Source organism: Lissotriton vulgaris, chromosome 9 (assembly GCF_964263255.1).
Source record: "Lissotriton vulgaris chromosome 9, aLisVul1.2, whole genome shotgun sequence".
NCBI lineage: Eukaryota > Metazoa > Chordata > Amphibia > Caudata > Salamandridae > Lissotriton > Lissotriton vulgaris.
Window position 1 is genome coordinate 694,554,272 of NC_141697.1, and position 26,154 is coordinate 694,580,425.

The 26,154-nt window shown below is 44.3% G+C and overlaps 1 protein-coding gene across 1 annotated transcript; it reads right to left on the reverse strand.

Annotated features, from left to right (window-relative positions):
* Positions 1–202: 202 nt before the first annotated feature.
* Positions 203–20,041, reverse strand: SNRPD2 (small nuclear ribonucleoprotein D2 polypeptide). The gene is made up of 3 exons (XM_086938420.1): positions 19,857–20,041; positions 16,954–17,133; positions 203–689 (listed from the first exon to the last, which is right to left on the reverse strand). Coding segments are annotated over exons 1-3 (357 nt in total). The 5' UTR covers positions 19,859–20,041; the 3' UTR covers positions 203–514.
* Between the last annotated feature and the right edge of the window lie 6,113 nt (positions 20,042–26,154).

The following is a 26,154-nucleotide window of genomic DNA, read 5'->3' on the forward strand; positions in this document are numbered from 1 at the left end:
AGAGGGCTGCACAGCTAACCTTTGAGGTTCCTCAGATTCAAAAGGTCACGCTGTGGTAGCTATGCTTTTTACTATCAGAACAAGGAATGAGCTCCCCATACATCTCAGACTTTGACAATAATTTTCTGTAATTAAAAAATATAAAACAAACTCTTGCACTTATTGTGTTCTTCTCTTGTCGCGGACTAAAGGACCAAAAGAATGCAGTTCAAACAACAATTTTATTTAAAAAACAAAAATCAAGACACTCCAGTAATCCAAAATGTACAGAAGTGCAGGTGAGTTTGGTGCTGGGAACGAGAAACAAATGCCAATCCTCCAAATGAGGCTGGCACTTATCAGGAAAATCTCGTCTTTCTGTCCGACTGAAAAGTCAAATACAAATCAAGGGGAGGAATACAAAATATGAAACCAAGGATATGGGATGTCATCAGATGCAATGAAACCTGCAATCAATTGTATCATAGGAAGGCGTAGTCGCTGCTCTGGATGGATAATGGCTTAGGAGAGTCCTTTATTTGCCAGCTAGTAGAGGGTTTCGCAATACCACTATGACAGAATCACCTCGAAGGAACATTTTAGAGATGTAGCGATCCTTATTGACTGGCTTGGATTTCTTCTTGCCTTTTCCACTCTTTGGCACTTCAGTCCACATCTCCTTCACATTCTCGAGCACCATGTTACAGTGTCTGCAGGACAAGACAGAAATGTCATTGGACTGTGAAACATGCATACAATGCAACGCTACACTTCTCTTACCCAACATCCATTTGTACTGTGTTTGTTTGATAACATTCACAACTGCTTCTACAAAAACAAATGAGCAAATCTAAACCTGGAACTAGGGAAATCCCCTTTCACACTGCAAGTGCTTATTTGCAACAAAAGTTAAACAGTTTTATTTAAAAGGTACAAGGACCAATCACAACTGGAGCAGATTGGCCCCTTTAGGATAAAGAGTTCACTAAACTTAAGAAACATTAATAGTTAAGTGTTGTTACTGGTAGTTGGACACAGCTATTGGTATCAGCGCCTGAAGTCTCCGACGAACATACAAAGGAGTGAACTTGCCAAGCAAGGCAATCTCACCCAAAAGAGACGCAAAGCGCATCTGCACTCATTGCAAGGAAAACCTCTTATAGTGCATGCAGAGCTAAAAACATCCCAACCACAGACTCAGCGATACAGGCTCAAAATATCAAAATGTAAATTGATGCATTTCACTTGAAATTATATATAAGAGGCCAGTCAAAATTACTTCAGTTTTGTATAACTAACTACAGCATGTTTGAGTGGTCAGAGATAACAGCTCAATGTAATTTAATCAAATTCACTATTTGAAGTTTTATTTGCACCAGTTATAGCAATATTTCTCATGTGCAGAAAACACTGATAGTCCACAACCAATGCAGTAAGATCATTACTGTGCAGCACAATAGTGAGGTAGCTTAGCGTTAGAATTGTGCAAAATGTGATACCCCAAAAAAGAGGATATTTTACACAGGGCTTAATAATATGGTAAATAAAGTGCGATGATACAGACCACAAACATTGGATGGCTACTTTGCCAGTATAAAAAGTAAACTAATGTCGCTATTATTTGTATAGCGATCATGAATCTAATGTTGGGTATCCATCACATCACACATTTTTCTGGTCAGGAATGCCAAAAGTTGTAAAAATTAATCATTTTAGTATGCCCCTAACGAAGTATGAGAAATTTTTCAAGGATCAGAAAGTAAATACCTTATGATGTAAATATGTGTGTAAAATGTAAATGTACAGGAATTTATATAGCCCACATCACCGAGCGGTTTCCAAGCGCTTGCTTAAGGAACCCGTCCTGGTATTCTCCTGTGAGATAACCCCGGCAGGGTATCCGCAAGGTGAAAGCCAGGCATCCCGCCGCGAGGGGCCGTTGTGGAGATTAAGCAAGCTATTGCCCATAGTCGCAGAGTGTGAACCCGTGAATCGAGTAGGCACCGGAGCAAGAATTGTCGAGTCCATGGACATTTTAGGACTCAAGCCCCCGCCGAGCCGGGAATTGAACCCTGGTCCCGGGCTGACCTCTGCTTCCAGGTCTGCCTCCTCTAACCAGTGAGCCACACTTCTCTGTGTACTGCCCTTGTAAACGAACAAATTATTTTGTTGTTGCAGGTTTCTGAAATTGTGAAAAGATTATAAGCTGTGAATTAGTAAAATGTCTACCATAAGATGAATTTGTAAATATTAATGAAGAGATTAAGTACACAAAATGTTGGAACCGAGAGTGACCGGACTCACGGAACATTCCACCTCCCTCAACCCAACACCCTACCCTCTAGCCCCCCCCACTCTTAGCCCCCACCATCCTAATGTCACCCCTTCCTTCTCCAGCCTACACTCATCCCTCAACTCACCTGCGCCACCTTCCTCCAGCGCCATCACCTATGCTACTAACCTCCCCCTGTCCTCATCCACGCCATCCCCGCCCATTGCTCACAAACTCTCTCATCCATCTACTATGGCCACAGAGCCCTGTACCCCTCCTTCTACGGCCGCAGAGCCATGTACCATCGCGTGCACATCCCGCCCCACGCGTCCCACTGCCCACCCTTTTGCCCCACTCAATGACGCACCCACTGCTCTCAGTCCCAATTCCATCTCCAATCCTACTCTGGACATGATCATATCCACCCTCCTACAAGTCAAAGAAGATCTGCACTCCATCAAAGAACTTCTCTTCACATACCCCAGACACCCCCTACCCTGCACCTCTGTGCCTAATAAGTACACCACTCGCCCCTCAAACCTCTTCACCCTGCACTCCCCACGCTGGCCTTCGATCCCCGACCGCAAGGCCACCGGCCGCCCCCGTCGCACCCTACACCCCCTCTCTGACCGAGACTTGCATTCTCTACTCCGCTCATATGGCCCAGGTCCCACAAAACTCCCACCCACTACACACCTTCCCATACCCACGATTATCACAAATCCCCTCAGGCCCCCCACACGGAGCAATAGAAGTTCCGTCACCTGTAATCTCAGAAAAGTACCCCTCGCCCTAGAACACTCACCCACTCTCTTCACCCCCAAACTAAAGTGTATCCTGCTCAACTGCAGATCGGCCCCGAGACACTCCGCCAGCATCGCGGATCTCGTATCATCAATGGACCTCGATCTAGCCATTCTGACTGAAACGTGGCTAACTGAAGCCTCCACACCTATAATGGACATATTAGTCCCCCCCAACTATCACATTATTAGACTCGACAGAGATGGCAAGACGGGCGGGGGAATCGCTTGCATCTACAGGAGCAACCTCGTCATCACTGAAGGTCCCTCCCCCTCCCTCTCCTCCTGCGAACTCATCTGCCTCGATATTACTAGCGAGTGCAAACCTGTGTGTTCCCTTCATGTTATCTACCACCCACCCAGGGACAACCTCACCTTCTCCCAACAAATCATGGACACGATATCCACCAACGCCGGTCGACAGATCAATCAAATATACTTGGGAGACTTCAACCTCCACTGGAACGACCAGAAAGATGCTGTGGTGAATAGTCTTAAGACTTTCCTCAACGCGCTTGACCTCACCCAAATCTGCAACCGTCCAACACATGTAAAAGGCTCTATCCTTGACCTTATCATCGCCAAAGAAGACTCTACCCAGCTGGAGGCAATCGAACCCTGTGATTGGTCAGACCACCACATCATCACCTTCTTCATCAACGAAAAGGTCAAACTTAACCCGGCTCAACCTGCCAAAACCAAGATCTGGAAGAGGGACATGAAGAATCTTAACCCAAACTCCTTGCCTGCCCACACAGGCAATCTCCTTCTTCCCCCGACGGGCGTCTCTGATGTGCATTCACTGACCGACCACTATCTAAACACTATGTCTACAATAATCAATGAAGCCGCACCCCTGCAAATGAAGAGAGTCGCCACCAAGAACTCAAACCCATGGTATGATGGTAGACTCAATGAGGACAGACGTGCTATGCGCATGGCAGAGCGCACGTGGAGATCTGACCCCTCAGCACGGCACCTTAGAGCGCTTAAGAGTAAGAGAAACGCTTACTTCAGAAAAATCAAACGATCAAAATCAGGCTTCTTTAGCCAACAGCTGGACCAAGCAAAAAACCGACCAAGAAAACTGTTCGAGCTAGTCAAAACCCAAACCAAGATGCAGCCTCCACAACCTAACAGCTCAGCAAAGGATATTCCAAGTTGCGAAGACTTCTCTGCTTTCTTCAAGCAAAAGACCGACAACATAAGGAATGATCTCATCAACGACGTAAGTCAATACTCCTGCTCCATAGGTATAACTAACACTCAACCTAAAAACAACGCTTCATGGACGTCCTTTGTCACCTACTCTGAAGAATCAATTCAGAAGCTGCTCGGCAACCTGAAACCCGCCAATCACCTCACAGACCCCCTACCTGCCAACGCTGTTAAAGCCCTCACCCCCATGCTCCTCCCACTCTGGACTAAAATCATCAACTGTTCCTTGCAACAAGGAGTCATCCCAGACTCCCTCAAAATAGGGCAAGTCACGCCTATACTCAAGAAACCCACAGCCGACCCGGCCGACCTAAACAATTACCGACCTATCACCAATATCCCCACTCTGGCCAAATTGCTAGAAAAATGTGTACAACTCCAACTGACAAAACACATTGAGCAGTTTGACCTCTTCAACCCTCACCAATCAGGATTCAGAGCAAAACATAGCACGGAAACGGCTATGACACACATAATTGATGATGCCCTCGAAATCCTTGATCACAACGAGTCCTGCCTCCTCATCCTCCTTGACCTCTCCTCCGCATTTGATACGGTCAAACACGAGAATCTACTGGAGCTGTTAAACAACAGAATGGGCATATCTGGGACGGTTCTCAAATGGTTCACTTCCTTTCTGCACAACCGGTCTCAGAAGTTCAAGATCAATAATGCATTGTCCTCGCCTGTGCCCGTAACACTAGGCGTCCCACAAGGCTCCTCCCTATCGCCCACACTGTTCAACCTCGTCATGGAACCACTCACCACCTTGCTTCAAGCATCAAATGTACACTTCCATATGTACGCAGATGACACTCAGCTCTACCTCAAACTTCAATCCCCTGAAGACATCAAACTTCTGAATGCCACACTAAGAAACACTCAAGCATGGCTGGCCGACAATCACCTTAAACTAAATGCTCTGAAAACTGAGTTCCTCCTGATCTCGCCTCCTGCGAAAAAGGCCATCACCCAAACCTGGCTCAATCATCTAACCGCACTAAATGTCCACCCCACCATCGTGGACTCGGCGAAATCCCTTGGCATCACACTTGACTCCAATCTCGACATGCAGCAGCATATTAGCAAAGCAACCAAGGGTGCCAACTTCCAAATCAACACGCTGAGAAAACTCAAACCCTTCCTACCACCCAAGGACTTCCGAACTGTTGTACAAGCCCTAGTCATTCCTCGCATAGACTACGGAATTGTGGCTCTCAGCGGGCTCCCCCTAACAACAACGGCGCCCCTACGAGCCTCCTTGAACGCGGCCGCAAGGCTCATCACTGGTTCAAGAAAACACTCGCACATATCCCCTGACCTAAAAGCCCTGAACTGGCTGCCGTTTGAAGCCAGAGTACAGCTGAAAATTGCCTGTATGACACATTCGGCCGTACACCACAAGGCACCCAACTACCTCACTCACAAACTGACTATATCAGGAGGCTCAAGATCCAACAGAAGCACAAAGAATCTCCTCCTGAAACCTCGCAGATTTCGGAAGGAAAAAACATACAAACGCTCCTTCTCAGGAATGGCACCCAGGATCTGGAATGCACTCCCGCCAGAAACTAGGCTTATCCCCTCCTCTGTACTTTTCAAGAAAGAGGTAAAAGCCATCCTTATGGCTAGGTTCACCTGAACCCTATTGCTACTGGATCAATGACAATACAGGGCCCCTAGTCTACCGGCTACCTGATTGCTTATCTATATTAGACTCTTATACGACTGCTACGGGACTAAAATCATAGCACGGATGCCTTAATATTTGTTTCCAGAGTGTTACTAGGGATGTACACTGTGACTGAGTGCCCTACTAACTTGCATTCCATTCACTACTGCCTATTATTCCGTTCTCAACAGTGTTTACTCACCCTCTGGGGTGCTATAATCTTACTCGAATCGTCATTGCACGGCCTCAATATTATTGCTTCTAGATTGTTATTAGTGTGCATACTCTTGTGCAAGTACTACCCTACTTTGCAACTCACTCCCTACCGTATATTACACTGTTTTCAAAAGATTGTTTTCCTACCTACTGTTTCTGTAAAGCGCTCTGATATCTGCAAAGATCTTGTTCGCGCTATATAAAACTCTAAAAATAAAAATAAATAAATAAAGTATTGTGTTAACAAGATTTACCATCAGTTTTAGTGTGCCCAGCTAACAGTAAATGTTCTGATAAAGAATTTGGGTACAAAAGTTTGCTTGATGATCTGCCAGCCTTTGACGATTAAAAGGATTAAATCAATCATCAAGTCAAAATTGTTTAAAGAATCATGATGCAGTTTAACAACTGGTAAATGTAAACTGTGGAAAATTCCATAAAACATGTAGAAACAAATTTGCCAAACAAACTTGCATGGCTATAAAAAATAAAAAAAACTGGTACAAGACAGTTTAAGAGAATAATTCAACGTGTACGCGTCCATTTTTAGATGGAGAATGGAAAGGGGCGACCACTCGGTCCCCCCGAACGTATGGTGGAGTACCCCGATCCCCCTGGGAAGCCATCTTGGGCGGGAGGCGAGTCTCGGCTGGTATGCCCAAAGCGGCGTAGCCGGGGCGCGCTTTTTCCCGCCCAAGAGTGGGTTGTCCTAGACACTGAAGCCGCCAGCCACGCCCCCGGAGGCGGGCGGAGGCGGGTTTACGCCCGCCCGAAGAAGGATAAAAGGAGCAACAAGCCAAGGAAGCATCCTCTTGTTCCTGTGGTCGGAAGCTGCACCTCCCCGCTGCACGTGAGCTCGAGACGGAACAGAGAGCCAATTTTGAGCGTTTTAATTCTTGTCTTTGTTCTTCCAGAGAATCAGCGTTGGAGAATGCCGGGCAAGAAGGCCGGAAAGCGGGTCGGAACCGATCAGATGCTCCGCATGCTCGTAAAAGACATGGCCGAGATGAAGAAACAGATGGCGGCAATGAACGGTGTAGGGGGCCCTAAGCGAGTCGTCGGACCAGTATTGCCGGGAGTAGTCCCTAACGGGAGAGGTAGAAGGGCCAAGAAGGGAGCAACTGGGGAAGAGGCCCCGGTTCCCGAGGCGCCGCCGGCGCACCCTGATACACCGACAGGCGCCGATCCCGGTCCCGAAGGAGGGGCAACCAATTCCTGTTGTAGTCACCCCTGTGAACGGGGATGATATGCCTCCCGAGTTGGCTGCACAGCTGGCAGCATGGTTGGGGAAAGAGAGTGAGGGGGCTACGGCAGATGACGCCAGGGCAGTAATGAGGCAGTTGCGGCAATCAAGAGAGGCTGCAAAGGCTCCATGTCCTTTTGTTCCCCCGCAAGCTCCAGTGGGTCAACCCGCAGCGGGCATGAGTTCGGCAGCGACTACGGTTACAGCTTCTGGTTCAGGTAAGCAGCTACTGCCGATTGCGGGGGAGGGGTCAGTACCCTCGAGAAGGGAGAAAGTGGCTCAGCATATTCCGATGGAAATCAAGGAGAGGATATGGGCTGAGAAATATATAAACATGTTTTCTTTATTAACTGATCATTACGAGATTGAGCATGTGAAAGTTCAAAAAGAGTTTATGCACCCAAGTGTTTGGCGCGCCAAGATGGCCGCTTTCAGAGTCGATGAGACGATGGGTAATTGGGGCAGAGCATTTGGCATATTCACTGCGATTATGGGGGAACGGAGGCCTGAACTGTTGGCCGAGTTACCCGTGTACCAGACACGTATTATGGAGTTTTCTCAGACATATGAGGGCAATCAGTGGTTTTGTTATGATAATATTTTTCGTAAGGCCAAGGAGTTCGACACATCTCTGACGTGGGATTGTTACGACTCCATTTCCTGGCAAAAAATGGAGGAATCAGGCATGACAAAGGCGCCATTGTTGGGGGGAAACGGGGGCGAGTTTTCCCGCCATTCATCTGGGGCGCCCTTTCGGGCGGGTTCAAGTAACGAGCATCACTCAAGGTCGAATGGCAATACAGGTAAAAAAGGGGTCTGCTGGAATTTTAACAGGGGAAAGTGTACAAGGCCCCAGGGGTCATGCAAGTTTAGGCACGACTGTGGGGGGTGTGGACAGTCCTCGCATCCCGAGACCATGTGCAGAGCCAAAACGAGTGATAACGGAAGTAGGGGAAGCGCCAAACAGGTCTGAAATAGTCCGAGGGGCGCCTTTACCTACCCCGGTTGATACCATGGCAATGATTCCTTGGCTCAATGAATACCCGGATCATGTCTCCGCTGGGGTGTTGCGAGACGGTTTTTCGTATGGTTTCCGCATCCCAGTGGGGAATTTTCAGGGTAAAGTACGTTGTAGGAACCAACTGTCGGTCCTGCAGAATACGGCGGTGGTACAAGCGAAGATTGGGAAGGAGGTGACCCGGGGTCGGGTTGCCTGACCATTCGACATGCCACCAGTTGCTAATTTTGTTTGTTCACCCTTGGGAGTGGTCCCCAAGAAGGACCCGGGTGAGTTTAGATTGATACATAACTTGTCAGCCCCGAGAGGTCTTTCGGTGAACGATGCGATAGACCCGGAGGTTTGTTCGGTGCGGTACGCATCTTTCGATGATACCGTCGCCATGTTGAATCGCCTGGGGCCCCGGAGCGCTGATGGCCAAATCAGACATCGAGTCAGCGTTCCGGTTGCTCCCGGTACACCCAGACGATCAGCGTCTCCTTGGTTTCATGTTTCAGGGGCGCTATTACATGGATAAATGTATGCCAATGGGATGCTCCATATCTTGTGCTTATTTTGAGAAATTCAGTTGTTTTCTGCAATGGGCATTTACAAGAATGACGGGGTTTCAGCATGTTATGCATTATCTTGACGATTTTCTGTTCCTGGGGGCAGCCGGGGACCCAGAATGTGCACAGGCTTTAAAAGAATTTTGTGGTCTGATGAGTCAGTTTGGTGTGCCATTGGCGCCAGGTAAGACTGTGGGGCCATCAACTTCGCTCGAGTTTCTTGGAATAGAGCTCGATTCCGAAGAGGGTTGCTTCCGGTTGCCCAAAGAAAAGGTGAGGAAATTCAGGGCCTCGCTTGAAACATGTATTAGGGAGACTAAGGTGAATTTGCATCAATTGCAGCAGACTGTGGGTCAGTTGAATTTTGCCCTTAGAGTGATGCCAATGGCCCGCCCTTTTTCCCGCTCGATTGCACAAGCCATGGTCGGTCTTAAAGAGGGGCACCACCGCACGAGGCTCTCGGCAGAGATTCGCCAGGACATGCGCATTTGGTTGGCATTTCTGGCGGATTTCAATGGTCGGGTTGTCTGGAACAAGCCGGCGGTGTCCTCCGAGGAGTTGGGGCTGTGGACAGATTCGGCGGGGAGTATAGGCTTTGGCGCCATATTTGGTAATCACTGGTCGGCTCAAACGTGGCCGTCATGGTGGCACGAGTGTGGGCTTACAAGTAACATTGCTTTTCTCGAACTGTTCCCTATTCTGGTGGCCTTGAAAACATGGCCTGAGGGGTTTCGGGATCACTCTGTGGTGTTCTGGTCTGATAACATGACCGTGGTTGAGTGTATCAATAGTCAGGCAGCATGATGCAAATGGATTCTGAGATTGCTCAAGGAAATTGTTTTACTATGTATGCAATTGAACGTGCTCTTTAGGGCGAGACATGTGCCAGGGGTGCTGAATCAGGCTGCTGATGCGCTTTCTCGTTTCCGTATGCAGGCCTTCTGGGGTTTTCTGCCCACAGCGGACCCGGTGGCGGCACCATTTCCCGAAGCTCTCTGGTCTCTCGGTGCCCCGAACTACAAAACCTCGTGGGAGAGAGTTTAGCACCCAGGACAAGGAAGGCATATGAAGGGGCGTTCCGTTCCTATTGGTCCTTTTTGGGTTCTGCTAGGGGGGAGCTTTGGGGCCAGGAAGAGTTTGTCCTAAAGTTTTTGCTGTCATTACATCAGGCAGGCAAATCGGTAGCCACGGCCCAGAGGCATCGGGCCGCCATTTCCTTCATGGCACCGGCTCATGGTATCCAGGACCCTACAGCGCCTTTCGTAGTACAGAAAGCGCTGCGTGGGTGGCAACGCCTTGAGGGTCGCAGAGTAGATGAAAGGCACCCGATAGGTCTGGAAAGGTTGGCCCTGTTACTGTCCGTACTCCCTGCGACATGTTCATCCCAGTCAGAAACAGTGTTATTCCGGGCCGCTTTTGCATTAGCATTCCATGGGGCTATGCGGGTAAGCGAACTGGTGGCAAAGAACAAGCAGGATACAGGGGGACTGTGCCGAGAGCACATTCAAGTTAAGGGGGAGACGATGATGGTCTCGTTTGCCAGGTCCAAGACCGATCAGGGTGCGATCAGGGACAGTGTAGTAGTCCATCGGATTCCCGGATCTCCCATGTGCCCCGTTGTATGCGTTGAGGAATATTTGGCGCAGAGGGCGGCATCATGGGGGGGGACCTTGTTGAGACACGCTGATGCCACCCCACTGACGAGGTTTCAGTTCCAGCGGGTGCTTGCAATGGCAATTTCGGCCGCGGGCTTGAACCCGGGCGAGTTTGGGACCCATTCCTTCCGGATAGGGGCTGCTACAGAGGCTACAGCCAGGGGTCTGAGTGTGGAAAAGGTGAAACAGTTGGGGCGTTGGTCCTCGAATTGTTACAAAAGGTATGTGCGGTTGCACATGTTGTGAAGCTGATATCATGTACTCACGCTTCTTGTTTTTGTTTGGTTCAGTTTCGCAAGCTTACGAGGCGGGGTGGACTGTGCAGTCGACCCGACACCTGGGAACCAGCGGTCAAAGATCACCGGCTGAGGAAAAAGTGGTGTGGGTCGTGGGCCACTCATACGTGAGGCGTGCCGCGGACGTATTCAAAGCAGGTGACATGATTCACATGGCTGGGGAATACGGGTACAGGGTGACCTTCTACAGAAGGGGCGGGCTCTGTATTGACCAGTTTCAACCTTTTTTCGAGGGTTTGTTAGGGCGGACAAGGTCACCGCCATCTATAATCATAGTGCATCTGGGGGGCAATGATTTGGTGACCACTGGTAGACGACTACTTCTCGAGGCGATACTATCCACAGTAAGTTGGTTGGCGAGAAGGGTTCCAGGGTGCACGATTGCATGGTCCCATATGATTCCACGAAAGGTGTGGCGGGGGGCTAATTCAGTGTCTGCTATAAATCATTCTGTGAAAAAGGTGAATAACAAGCTTGGTAGACTGTTCCGTACAAGTACATTGCATTCGATTCCTCATGGGTGTATCAGGGGGGACCATATGTATCTAGAAGATGGGGTCCATTTGTCCCGAGTGGGGAATTCTTTACTCATAGGAGACCTCGTAGCTTGGTTAAAGAGTTTACAGCATGACCTTTAGGTAGGAGTTTTTTGGGGGGTCCGGATAGCCGGTCAACTATCCGGCCTGTGGCGGTAAGGTCATGATCGGTGAGCAGTAATTGGAAGATCCCTAGGGGGGGGCGTCACCCATTGCGGATGGGAGCGCCCGGGGGGAGGTGGCCATTGGCCCCTCAACGGGGAGGCGGTCCCTTCTAAGGATGGGACGCCGAAAGGAAAGGGAAGGCGGTCAAGGCCCCTCCCTGGATAGGAGGGGCTACGGGCCCCTCCTGGGAATTTCCCGGGGCCAGGACATCTGCGACGGCAGATGTGGTAAGTTGTGTGGGGTGGGGAGGGGGGGTCTACGCTACCTTCTAGACACCTCACACGAGTCCTCGGATGACCATTAAGATGGCGTCGAGTTAATTGGGGCCCCCGTCAAGAAAAGGGAAATTGGTATGTGCACATGAGGTGCAGTCCTCTGTGCGGCCGCCCCTCACAAGTGAGGGGGGAGTTCTGGTTTAGGGATCTGACACCGGTTTCAACCTTGCCGTTGGCCCTTAACGTTAGGATGTACAATTTCAATTTGAAAATGCATTTGTAGGATGTTAGTATCGGCTAGGAGAACCTTTGTATTAGAAATGTGTTAAGGTCAGCCAAAACATCGTAATGTGGAAATGAAATTGTACATGATATGAAACTGTTATTTTAATGTTTTAATTTTGTTTCATATTTTAATAAATACGGCCGGGAGGGTAACTCCCTCCCGCCTTCCAAAAGTTCAGAAATGTTTCCGTATTCCCATTCTTGGGGATTGTGTTGAGAGGGGGTGGCGGGTATCTCAGCCATATGGAAAGGGGCGACCACTCGGTCCCCCCGAACGTATGGTGGAGTACCCCGATCCCCCCGGGAAGCCTTCGTACCTCCTCTTGGAACAGGAGGCCCAAGAATTAATGGAAACATGTGCTGAATTCAAAGAGGAGAAATATTGCAGACTGACCGGGGAGGATACATAGACCGTGTTTATTGTAATAAACTGGTATAGAACACACTCAATGAAATATTTTACTACTGAAGATTTATATTTTTATATATTGGACACTGTACTTACCTTGAATCGAAATTTTTATGAGACTTATCCCATTTAGCCTTGAGAAAGCCCCGGCGCAAATCGCCAAGAGGGGGCGAAACACGTGTCGGCTGTCTTTGCTGTGTGAATCAAAATAAAGAAACTTTTTCTGCAAACAGAAATGTCTCTGTCCTCCATACTACGAGCTGGAAAAAACGGATATTAATCCTGGCTAATTGAATTATTTCTATGTGGAGACCACACTTACAACTTTTCAAACCTGTCTTTCTAACCTGAAGCCCAAGAGGTCCAGAGCTTCGAGTGTGCCTCCGTCTACCAACTAATCATACTTATTTAAGTGTTGTCCAAAGCCTTGAAACCCTTGGACCTTTGCTACCTTTCCACATGATATGAAACTGTTATTTTAATGTTTTAATTTTTTTTCATATTTTAATAAATACGGCCGGGAGGGTAACTCCCTCCCGCCTTCCAAAAGTTCAGAAATGTTTCCGTATTCCCATTCTTGGGGATTGTGTTGAGAGGGGGTGGCGGGTATCTCATTTTTAGATGGAGAATTGAAAGACGCATGTTTCTTCAGTGATGAAGAGTCAGGGGAAGAGATTATATATGTGCGTACACTTGAATTGAATAATCAAGTTTCAGATGCTACAGTTGCATTAAGGGACTCAAAATTACTCAACAAGTTAAGTGGTGGTGATATGGTTGTGACCGAAGCAAAGTACCACAAAAAGTGTCTTGCTGATTTTTATATTCGGCTTTGGCAAATACAGAACAAAGAAAAAAGTATAGACAACATATTGAAATTAATCTATGCCATGGTATTTGGTGAGATTGTCAACTCTCTCGAACATAACATTTACCAATTCCGAAGTATTGCCAGTATTTACTTATCAAATCACTCTTAGTTTGTTGTATGACAGAATTAGGTGCAGAAAATGCAGACATATGTAAGCAGCATACAAAAAAAAAGAAAAGATTCTTGCATTCATACCAGAACTTCCAGATGAACCAAAAGTTAAGGGTATTCCGCGAATACACAAAAACGATATAGGAGAAAATATATATTCAGTGTCAGCCTGGACAATGCAGATATTATTCGAAAAGAAATTTATCAAATGGAAGTAGATGAACTTATTGGTCAGTTTGAGTAAAATTGTCAAGAAAAGTCCGTAGGGACTGCCATGCTAAATCCAATATGAAGGATTATGGAAGGTTGTAATATTTCAAATGACAGCACAGTAAATGGTAAGAGGAATGCAGGTTTGTCAGTCTCACAGCTTGCTAGGTATCATAACAGCAAGTGTAAGAAGGCAAATCCTAAAGGAACATGTACTAGCTATCCTTGGATGTTTGCCATGGACCACATCCACTATGCCAGTATTCATTAAAACGCTTGCCGGGCTGAAAAAAAGAATTACAGATGTTTATGAAGAATTTTCAACCTGACATTTTGTTGCTTGTAAAAGTGGTAGACCTTATTCCTGCATATCTCATGATCTGATGAATGAGCAGTGCAACAAGGATATAAAAATCAGATGGTGTGCAGTTGGTATTCTTGATAATCTTAGCGCACTGATAAAATGGATGGTGTCTGGACCTCTAATTGCCAACTTATTCTGACAATTCGATGAAGAAATGGGATTCAGTGAAAAAGAAAATAACTATTCACCATGAAGACGTCTCTTGCAACACTATCTGTAAATGATGTTAAGGAACTTACAAATGTGTTTTCACATGATAACAGAAATCCTTATGCCTGTGGTATGGCGAAAATCTTATGAATATTGCATCCAACTAATTATGAGTGATAATGCATCATAATGTGCACATTGCGGATGATGTGGGGATAACAACATGGAGCGTTTGTTCAAGAACGCATGGTACGCCTAGAAATAAGCGGTTTACTTCATACGGTAGTCCCAAAATCAGTGAACCACAAACCACCCTCTTAAAACGATACTGCTCACTTTTCACTAGGCTGTATATTGCTTGCAAAGATAGAGAAGGAGATTTAAAGGAATTTTCTTGCCTATGAGAAACTTGATTACAGCACATATATTTAGCCGTATGTAATTAACATAATCAAAACGAGTAGACATAGTATTTAACTGTTGCATAGAGGGGTTCTCCGAAGAGGAAGAAAGAAATAGGTGAGATTTTGTCCACATTATTGTGTAAAAAGTTCAAAAAACATACCAAAAAACTGGGCAACTTTTCTACAAAAAGATAAATTATGTGCTCCAATTCTGGGCTTCTAACTATTTGACCCTTGAGATACCAGAGGGTAAAATTGTAGTACTAACAAAGGATGATGATGTGGTGAATATTTCTGAAAATCTGAAAGTCTCTGAACGTGGACCATGTTATCAAGAAACAGATACCAGAATACTATTACATGCAAAACATGCTAGTGGAAGTGGCCAGAAGTCTATAACTATACGTACTGTTGATTCCGATGTAGCAGTTATTGCTCTTTATGAATTTAGCAGCTTAAATCTTTCTAATTTTTGAATTGATTTTGGTATTGGGAAATATCATGGGCTACTGCCTATCCACGAGTATGCTACTTAACTTGGCTAAAGTGTTTGTAACTGCATTTTATTTTTCCATGCATTTACAGGTTGCGACACTGTATTTGCATATTGTGGCAAGAAAACTGGTCTGGAAACCTGGAAAAATGTTCAGGCTGTCACTGAAACATTTATTGAGCTCTCTCATGGCCCATCAGATATTTCAAATGACAGTTTGTCAGCTTCAGCAATTTGTAATTAGATTATACAATAAGAACATTAAAACAGATTCTGTTAACGAGTGTTGAAGAATGGTGGTGACCAAATGTAATAGCTCTCTAGAAAATGTGCCACCAGGTGAGGCTGCTCTTTTACAGCAAGAGCTATTTTCCAAGAGGGTTATACGCAGTCTTAGTGATGGTATGTGTATCCTGCTATACTCGATCCAGCTCAGAGGGAAGATCCTGGATATGAACCTCTGTAGTCACTTTTGACTGATGCATGAGTGCTAATAAATGTAAACAATTCTCTCTTCCATGTACTAGTCTATGTTTGTGATGGACAATGCAATCAGGAAGACATGTTTTAGATGACGGACCAAATCTTTAAAAAAAATGATTTACAATAAACAATATCAATTGTATCAAACAATCGGACATAAAGACAATCTCTAGGCAACTGGATGTCTCAACGGTAGTGAGACCTAGAATCTTAAACAATGAACTCAATGTACCACGCAGAACTATGGCAAATTAATTTTTATTATTACAAAAATCGTATCAGATAAAATATCAATAAGGTAAATAGTTACTAAGATTCTGTATATAGATATTAAGAATACATTAACATTAACCTAGATACACAAAATGGTTTTGTTTAACAGATTAACTTATATGAAAAATGATGGACATTACACAACATGAAACCAAATTACTACAGCACAATGACATTGGAAAAAGTACATGTAGGACAACACAATAGGGTAACTTATAGAATCAAATGAGGGGGGTTCTTCAATGCATCTAAGCGTGTTGTGTGTGTCTAGGTTTTCATGGTGCATTTTCCACCTCTATAATTAAAACACTTGCCGCATAATCAGAATTCTGCAGCATGATTTCCAGATTTCAACTGTTTTTTCGTCGCACTCACATCAGATCCACAAGGTGTTCTTTTGCACATCTTATCACTCATGTATGTTGCTCGTTGTACGTACTGATTGTGTTGTACGTCTTGTAACGTGGAATTTATTTTTTCCCCTCCCTAATGCTCCGCCCTGGATGTGGCTACACCAGGGTGTTTGTAGCAGGCCCTATGATGAAGCATGTCACATACTTCGGTATGTGAGAGGGCAGTTTTTCCAAACTTGTGAATTTCCCTTTGTTGTGTTTGTGCACTCCACATACCCCCTTGTTTGTGAGTGTACTGAAGGTAACATTAGTGAGAGCAGATAATACCAGGATACCTCAGGGACAGCCATTAGCACCAGGGGAAACATTCAGCGCAAATAATGACAATGCAACATTCTCTGCCCCAGAACTAACAAAGCATAAGTTTATTTGTAAAGTGCCAGTTAATAGTTGAAGCAGTCTTTGCACTAATAAGATGTAATTATTAACCTAAAAGAAAGAGAACACAGGAACTTCTAAAAGAGCAGACAACATACACATGGCAGTACATTCAGCACTTAAGTAACATTAAGTCAACGTCACACTCTTTAGACAGTCATGGTTCCTAACTTCAGGTAGTAGCAGCTATGGCAGACCCAGGAGCATATCATGAAGATTTAGTCTCTGGCCATCAAAGACACAGAAACCTAATCTCTCAGACGACATTCTTACCTATCAAAAGCCTTCACGCGCCCAAGCAGCTTTTTGTTGTTGCGACAGTTGATCAGAACTTGTGTGTTGTTCTTAACAGACTGAGTTAATACAGAGAGGGGGCCAGTGTTGAACTCTTCCTCCTCACGTTTTTGCAGCTCTTCTGGGGTCATCTCACTCTTAGGCTTATTTAGGAGACTCCTGCATGGTGCAAAAAGAAACAATGGTTAACATGCCAATGAGGACAACCAATTGGCACATACCTGATAGAATGAGAATGTGCATGGATAGGGTGGACAAAGGGATGTGGGGGTAGTACACATGCTTAAGTACGACGAAGAATGGTCCGAATGTGTCTATGAAGGCCAACAGAGGCAAATGTCTGGGGATAGGGGGTACGGAGTGTAAGCACAAAGGGAAGTATCTATCACCAACATTTATGGTGGGGACCCCTGTCTGAATATTACTATGCTTAATAAACAGGTAGACTATGTTTCACCTACTTTTAGGGTTTCAAGCATAGACACCTGTGAAGCTATTAACTGTCGAAAAGGCTCTAGAAATCCTGGTGTGAATGGTATAACAATCACGTTGATTGAACTAAACCAAGAAGTCTGGAGCTTATACTCACTGAGACTATATTCTTAGAAGCAGGGTCTTAGAAAAAGGGCCAGGCCATGCCTGCTCTCCATGATTCTAAGGGTAAAATATTTGTAAATTAATTCTGAAACATTTTAGTGTGAATCGAGTAGGGGCACTTTAGTATTTGCATAAGCAGAGATTACGGCTCACTCATGTACTACTGACAACATCATGGCTTTAACTTGTTTGGCAATAAAAAACGATTTACACAACAATTTACATTATTGTCTAATGGAACTGATAGCGGCCTTTTATCTCAGATTCGGATGTTTAACTGTGATACTTGGGATTCGGTCGATCATGGTAAAGCTGGTATCACCTCAGACTATGCATCTATGCTAAATAGCTTTAAACAGTATGTGATGGCACTGATCAACTTTAATTTATAGTTAACTGATATACTTTTTTTACCTTAATAAAGAAGCCACATTTGTCGCTTCTTTAGGGGGATACCAGTTATCATACCAAAACACGCAGATGATTTATTTGGGTTTAATCATTCAAACATCTTTTGGGCTTTAGGAATTAAGTAATAGTCCGACCATCAACCGTATATTTAACTACCTTACAATTAATTTATCCAAAACAAACACCCTGACATGAAAAAATATTTTCGAGTGGTATAGTCAAGGAATACAGGCCAAGTCAAAAGGTACACTGGGGGGGGGGGGGGGGGGGGGGGGGTGGGGGCGGATCTTAATACCCATTTATCATTGGAGGGAGAAGTAATTTATTTTTGTGACGCAAAATGTATAATTACTCTGGTCTGAACATGCTGAATCAATAAAGTAGTTGGGATGGATGCGGAGATGCTCTGGTTGTATGTCCTTCCGCATGCTTTTTGACGAGACTGCGCTCTCGGGTACAGCTGACGAGGAATTACATTGCTAGTAATGTACTGAGACGTGTTAAATTATTGTAAAGGGGCCTCTCAATCATTCTAGAGATAAGAATTGGGAAACACATCCTGAACTTTGGTAGCTGCCAAAACAGCAGCAGAGTACTGATTCAGGTTACAGAGAACAAACCCCAGGGCTGAAGTCATCAAAAGACCTTTCAATCCATTTAAGGGAACTGCATTAGCCCATCTATTAAGGCTTGAGACTTTCTGAGTAAACGGTATTTTAACTTATTCTCTCATAGTATTTAAAGCCCAACTGGATAATTATTCATTGATTTTCGATAGGTTCAATAATAATAAATCTATGTTTATGCTAAAATCACGTCGGACTTAACAGGTGTTATGCAGAACTTACTCCACAAGTGTATATGGTTGAACGTCTAATATTCCCGGTCAGAGAAGCTTTTATCAGATTTTACTTTCGAGAACTGTTGACGATACTTTCACCGTCGTTGTTTTCAGCTACCTAGTACACAAATGCTGCAGACCATGCAAGATAGACCAAGATGCTGTATCCCCAAATTAATTAGTTGTCCCCATTTACCAATCATTCGTTTAAATACCTTCGAACAATTGTAGTAATTCGATAAGAAAGGACAGCAGAATAGGCTTAGCCGTTGCGAACTATTTGGTGATTCCATCAAAGATACTGGCTGAATGCATTTAAAGAATCATTAATGTGGTGAATAGGACAGGAATAAGCAAGTGGCGTAATGTGACTAACATTATATTCGGTTGTGAGGACCAATTAGCACTGGACTGCTAGTTTGTAAAGCGGCTGCTAATTGTGGTTTACCTAAATACCATCTTATAACATACTATGACTATTCTACTGATGGAAGGGTAAAGTTTGCAACGAAACAGGGACAACGTTCAGGTTTTGTAAAAAAGGTCCAATATGTCAGGTTTTACAAAGCATGACCAACGTTTCCCTAAATATTACGAGGTGCTGGCATATCTAATTTCTGGTAGAGGCGCCCATTGATAACCCATTCAATGTTACGACGAACATCTGGTTATTCTGGAACTTGGCGCTCAAAGGTGGATTTAATAGGCAGGGAAACAAAACGCATAGCCTATCTGTTGCGTTCATATAAATACATATTTTCAACCCTCTCTCACGGCACAAAGGCATACACTGATGCGAATGGCGAAAAAGGTCCCCGGAGAGGAGCGTGAGTTAACGAATATATTTTTCCAAAGCTGTAAACACGCGGTGCCTTATGGCGATCTGTGAGACGCAGAGCATTGCTCGCCGCTCCTTTGTCCCGACATCGCCAAAACCGCTCACTTCTACGCCCCTATAAAAAAATAACATTAAAGCATCGATACGTCCCTTTACCACACGTCCCCCATTCCCAGATCCCTCTCCCGTTCTTACATGATTGCTCTTTCCACTGGCGATCCCCGTTCTCAAACACACCACAGCTTCACGTCTTCTCAACGGTGGCGCTTACAGAACAACTTCCGCTTCCGTTTCGTATGGCACAAACGAGCGTAAGAGTGGTTTCAGATTATGGCTTGTCTCGCCACCATGTTGGAATGTCCTTGTAGGGACGGGCTTTCACTTCTTTGAAGCAGTAGCATAATATATATTTGTTGTATTACAGCAAATTTGTTTTTAAAGTGTTCAAAATTCATACTTTTATTTATATTTGTGTTGGAAAAATACTCATTGTTGTTTAATATCAACAGGAGAAAATTGTTAATTTTGAAGGATCCCACGGACTTCTTTTAAATATTAAAATAATGTAATCTTAAAACTGGACATCTTTTGGATAACATTGAACTGCCAGGTCTCAGAAGTTTCAGTAGCCGCTGTCGCCTCAAGACTCATGTTAGATAACAAAAATTATTAGTCTGCCATTGTGTTCTGTTTGCCGCTGAGAAAGGGGGTGACGTGTTTCCGAAATGTGACGTAGGGGTTTCAGTAATGAAGGTAGAAAAGGGACAGCACCCGACCGCTGCCATGAAATTATAATAGAAATAGAAATGTTTTGAATAAAAAAAGTAAACTAAAGATGGCTAACTTCAACATTTTGCATACATTTATGGATTACAACTTCCAAGATCTCTTTTCACGTACGGGAGTAGCCAGAAGAATACCCACATGTAACCCTACTTGATCATGTCACGAATATCTCTGAGCGAGCGGGTAAGCAAGCGACTGTGACAAGACCAAGCTCAGTTCGAGGAGTCATCAGTCCCAACTACCTCTGGATTTTTCTCTAGTGCTTTGCAGACAGAGCTAAATTATAACCACCTTTAATTAACTTACAGCCACCTCGAATGAAAGAAAAAATATGCATTGTGATTCCCTGGCTCAATCTAGCCACAACCAACCAATGCTGCTTTTTGCTGCATTCTGCCTTCCTCCTTGGCTATAAAGAGATGTAGCCTCCCAGGAATGTTGAAGAAGCCTAGCTCCTAACGCTGGCCTTCCAGCTGCTGTGTATCTCAGAAGGAAATGGGGAGGAGGAGTTGGGGAGGTGACAGACAATACTTCCATATCACGAGGGGCGCCGGCAAAATCAGCTCTAAAACAGCACAGTCCTGTCAGCAAGCTTGTTCTAACACACTGCACATGAAAATCTGCAAACCTCATTCTAGCACAGTTAAACCCAGCAGATCCTGTCTAACCGGCTGCTGATAGATCCAGCAAACTAGGCTTTAGCACACTGCATAGTCCAATCAGCAAACCTCCTCTAAACACACTGTTCAGTGAAACCCAACAAACCTCCACTCTAACATACTGCACATGCAAATCTGCAAACCCCTGCTCTAACACACGGCACACGTAAATCTGCAAACCTCCAGTGCTCCAATGTGTGTAATTTCTCATATTTTTGTGTTTCCCTCATCTTCACTGTTTGATTTGTGCTTGCGAGAAAGTGTCACTCAGGCGTTGAAATGTCACTCATAATTATACTAAAATTATGAAAATGTCATACATAGCAATCTGAAACCTTGGCAGCTATGTTTTAGGCAATGGCCTGCGTCACTGTAGTATTCCATCGCCCATGTTCTAATTGGAATTGTTATGGTTCCTTTCTACTTAGACATTCTTAGGTGAGTAATGTTCTGTTAAGCTTCAGTTAAGCCTGTGTACTTATTCGTGGTGGTTGTACAAGCTGTCTTCTAATAATAAACTTCAAACAAGTATCTGCCTGACTCCTCGTGATTGCAACATAATTTGGCGACGATCAGGATGTTAAAAGCGTGAAGCAAGAAAAGGACCCACTTCTTCTTCAAAATATTTTTTTTTACTTTACAAAAAGACAAAGGTGAAGAGTATGTAGTTTCTTATGCTTCAAGAACTTTGCGAGGTGCTGAGTACAACTATTTTACAATAGAAAAAGAGTTATTAGCATGCACTTGGGCCTCCGAACACTTTAGGCAATTTCTCTGGGGAACCAGATTCCGTTTAAGAACTGACCACAAACCTTTAATTAACATGCTGGCAGCTGGTGGTGGAAGAACGTTAACTGCGCGTCTAGCACGCCTGGCTGCTAAATTACAGGAATTCCAATGTGTTGTTGAGTACATTCCTGGTCGTTTAAATGTGCACGCTGATTGCATGTCTAGGTTGCCTTTGATCAATTCTGTCTTTTCTGGTAATTTGAACAATGATTCTGATGTTGTTTTTAACATCGGTGATGTTAATGATTGTGGTATTGCAGGTTCTTCTAGTGGTATTTCTGAAACTGAGTGGAGAGAAGCGATGGCGAATGATTCTAATTTGCCTTTGTTAACTAGGTACTTGCAGTATGGTTGGCCTCAGGAACGAAATTTGTCTGGTGACATTCTTTCCTTTTTCAAGGTGAAGGATGAACTTATGTTTGACCAAGGTTTCATTCTCCGTTGTGATAAGATCATTCCTCCTATTTCTTTGAGAGGAAGAATTATTTCTATGGCTCACGAGGGACATATGGGTATGTCTAGTACTAAGAGATGCATTCGTGAATTTTACTGGTGGCCTGGTATAGATAAAATGGTCGATAAATGGGTTAGTTCATGTTCTCCTTGCGGTAAAAGTGACAAAACTGTCAAACCTTTGGCTGTGGATATTTCACCTATTGAATTTGTTTCTTGTCCCGGGAAGAAGTTGGGCATTGACATAATTGGACCACTTAATATATCTCCTCACCAAAATGTGTTTGGTTTGGTCCTCATCGGCTATTTTTCCAAATGGCCAGAATTAAAGATCGTTGACAAGGTTGGGTCTACCCAAATGGTTCAGTTTTTAGATGAGGTTTTTTGTAGGGAAGGCATTCCTGCTGAAATTGTGTCGGACAATGGCCCGCAATTTATTAGCAAAGAGTTCTTGTCTTTTATCCAGAGGTTTGGCATTGTGCACAAAAGGGTGTCTAATTACAATCCCCAGGCCAACGGTCAAACAGAACGCTTCAATAGAGTCATCAAAGAGTCTATCCAGCTAGCTATTAAGAGTAACTTAGATTGGAAAAAAGCTTTGCGTTCCACCTTACTGTCTTATCGCACTTCGCCCAACTCTGTTACAGGTTTTTCTCCGTTTGAGTTGCTTAGAGGTAGGAAACCTGGATCCAAACTTCTTCCCTGGTGGATGAAGGTTAAGTTTTCCTGCGAATCTTCAGTAGATCCTGACAGAGTTAAGGACAGAGTTTTGAGATATGAAGAGAAAGTGAAAGCTAATTTTTTGTCTTCTAAAAGTTCTGGCCGGAAGGTCAAGGTGGGTGATTTTGTACGTGTTAAGTTTGGTAGGGCTTTTGATAACAAGTGGAACAAATGGTCGGACCCTTGCAAGGTTACTGAGGTATTTTCCAAAGCTGTGAGAGTGGAGGATGGCAAGATATGGAACTTTAGAAGGATTTCTTTATGCAAAGGTTTAAATCTTTCAGACACTAGATTGTGCTCTGCTCTGCCTTCCACCAATGATCATTCCTTTTCTAAGCTCAATGTTTCTGTTGAACAAAATGATGCATCTTATTCTCCGTTGTTTGACACTTTTGGATGTGAAAGTCAAAATGTTGATAGTCCTATTCCTGTGTCTGACAATTGTAATCAGAATAATGAACAGTCTAGTACTACGCATGTTGGAAATTCTGTTAATGATAATGTTCCTATACAGTTTCCTGATGTTCCTAATGATGATTCTGTCCAAAGGAAAAGTGTACGAGGTAAACACACTCCTGTAAAGTTGCGTGATTATTTTCATTAATTTTTTTTTTTTGTTTTTTTTTTGTTTTTTTTTTAGGGGGGAAGGTGTGTAGTATTCCATCTCCCATGTTCTAATTGGAATTGTTATGGTTCCACTCTACTTAGACATTCTTTGGTGAGTAATGTTCTGTTAAGCTTCAGTTAAGCCTGTTTACTTATTCGTGGTGGTTGTACAAGCTGTCTTCTAATAATAAACTTCAAACAAGTATCTGCCTGACTCCTCGTGATTGCAACAGTCACCCTGGCTTGACCGGGGCCAGGCTGAGTGTTGAGGAGGGGAATGCTTGAGAGTTCAGTTTATTCCTCACTTGGATGACTTAGCCCAGATCTGTTTAATCCAAGCTGGACCCTGCGTAACTCGACCTAAGCCTGGGCCTTTTTTCTATGGCTTATCCGGTGCAAGGCTGCACTGAGGGGAAAGGTGACATAAGGGGAAGGGTTTTACCAGATGTTACGGTCCCGGCACATAGCTGAAGGACCACCAGACAAGCTAATATATCTAACTCGTATAAGCTACTATATCTACCTCATATTCGCTGATATATCTACCTCATAGGACAGCAATTAGAATGACAAACAAGCAAATATATCTACCATAAGAGCTCACACTCCGGCTCCAACAAAGGATTACCAACAATGAAGGGAGAAGCCAATACACACTCTGCCGATGCTGAGGACAGATCTAGAGAATCCATAAAATCTATAAAGGTATTCAAAAGATGCTGGAGTTCCACGGTGGTTCTTCCAAAAAGAACAGCGTCATCTGTGTTTAGTAGCATGAGAATCAATTTAGAACCCGGTCTACGAATAACACTACAGGCTGCTGTCAAAACCTCTCCCAGTTTATTAATATATAGGGTGAATAACTGTACCCCCCAGGAGCCAAACAAACTACTATACTCATCATACCTCACTGATGCAGATAGATTGGATTGGAAGCTATGTAGAAAAGCCACTAACTTGGGTTTGATGCTCAAATCCAGAAGGAGATGTCATAGCTTGGATCTGTTAACTCACTAGAAAGCCGAGATAAGATCTATAAAAGCAAAGTGCAGGCAACCCCCTCTTGGCTATGTTGTATTTACCCAAGATCAGCTGCAAGTTAAAACACTGGTCCAACATTCCTCTTATTTAGATGATTGAACCCAGATCCTTTTTGGTGCTAAGCTTGCATCACCCTGGCTTGACCGGCGCCTGGCTGCGCTCTAAGGAGGGGAATGTTCGAGAGTCCAGTTTTTCCTCATTTGGTTGGCTTAGCCCAGATCTTTTTAGTCCAAGCTGTACCCTAGTCAACCTAAGACTGGGCCTTTATTCCCTGGTTTGCCCGGAGCAAGGCTGCTCTGAGAGGGAAGGGGACATAAGGGGAAGGGTTTCACCAGTTACGGACCCTGCACATAGCTGTAGGACCACCAGACAAGCTAATATATCTACCTCTTATAAGATAATATATCTACCTCAAAGGACAACGATAGGAGTGGCAAACAAGCCAATATATTTACCTTAAGAGCTCACACTCTGTCTCTAACAAAAGATTACCCACAATCAATGGCGAAGCCAATACTCACTCGACCGATGCTGAGGACAACATGGAATCACACACAAAATCAAACAGTAGGCGACTTGTGCCCAAACTCACTGGAAAAAATGCCAAATCTCGTCTTTGCAGCTCCCAGAAGCATTGAAATTGTAACTGCAAATCGTTTCAAATACTACAAAATACCCAGGACTGCATCGCTGATCCTCAAGACCACAGGACGACTGGAGCTGGAACCACTTCATGCCCTAATAAGAGACCGCGGATCCCACCAATCACCTTGAAGAACTTGCCCACTCACAGCGATCAATCAATCAATAGATCTTTGTTTGGCCAAGATAGACCATAACGCACAATATATAAACCCAACAACAACATGTATTACACCTGGGCAAACAAACATACCTTAACATAAATATACAAAACAAAAGTTAAAACACAACATGGCACAGAATAAAAACAACTACATCGTTATTAGCCTAAATACATGACATTCAATGAAAGGGGCAGTTAGAAATGGGATTTCTGGTTGGCTAGGGCTTGCGCCTAATCCAGGCAGAGACCACCACTCTAGTCAGGGCAAGGGAGTTACATGCCAAAGATAACCTTCTCACCCCCTTGGTATCTTGGCACGAGCAGTCAGGCTTATCCCGGAGTCCATGTGTAAAGCATTTGTGCAACACACACCCAGCAACAACTTACTAGGCACACCACAAAGGGATCTCCACACAAGGTTATATCAAAAATAGCCTTTGTATTATGATAAAACACATTAGAATAGTAATCACACAATATAAACGGTGCCAACTGGCACTGGGAAATATTTACAGGGGATTAAATACACATGACAGGGCCACTTGGACCACTGTCAAAACCATCACTTAGTAAAGATAGTAAATGGAGAACATATAATAAGCATAGAACACAACCAGTAATTACTGACAAATAC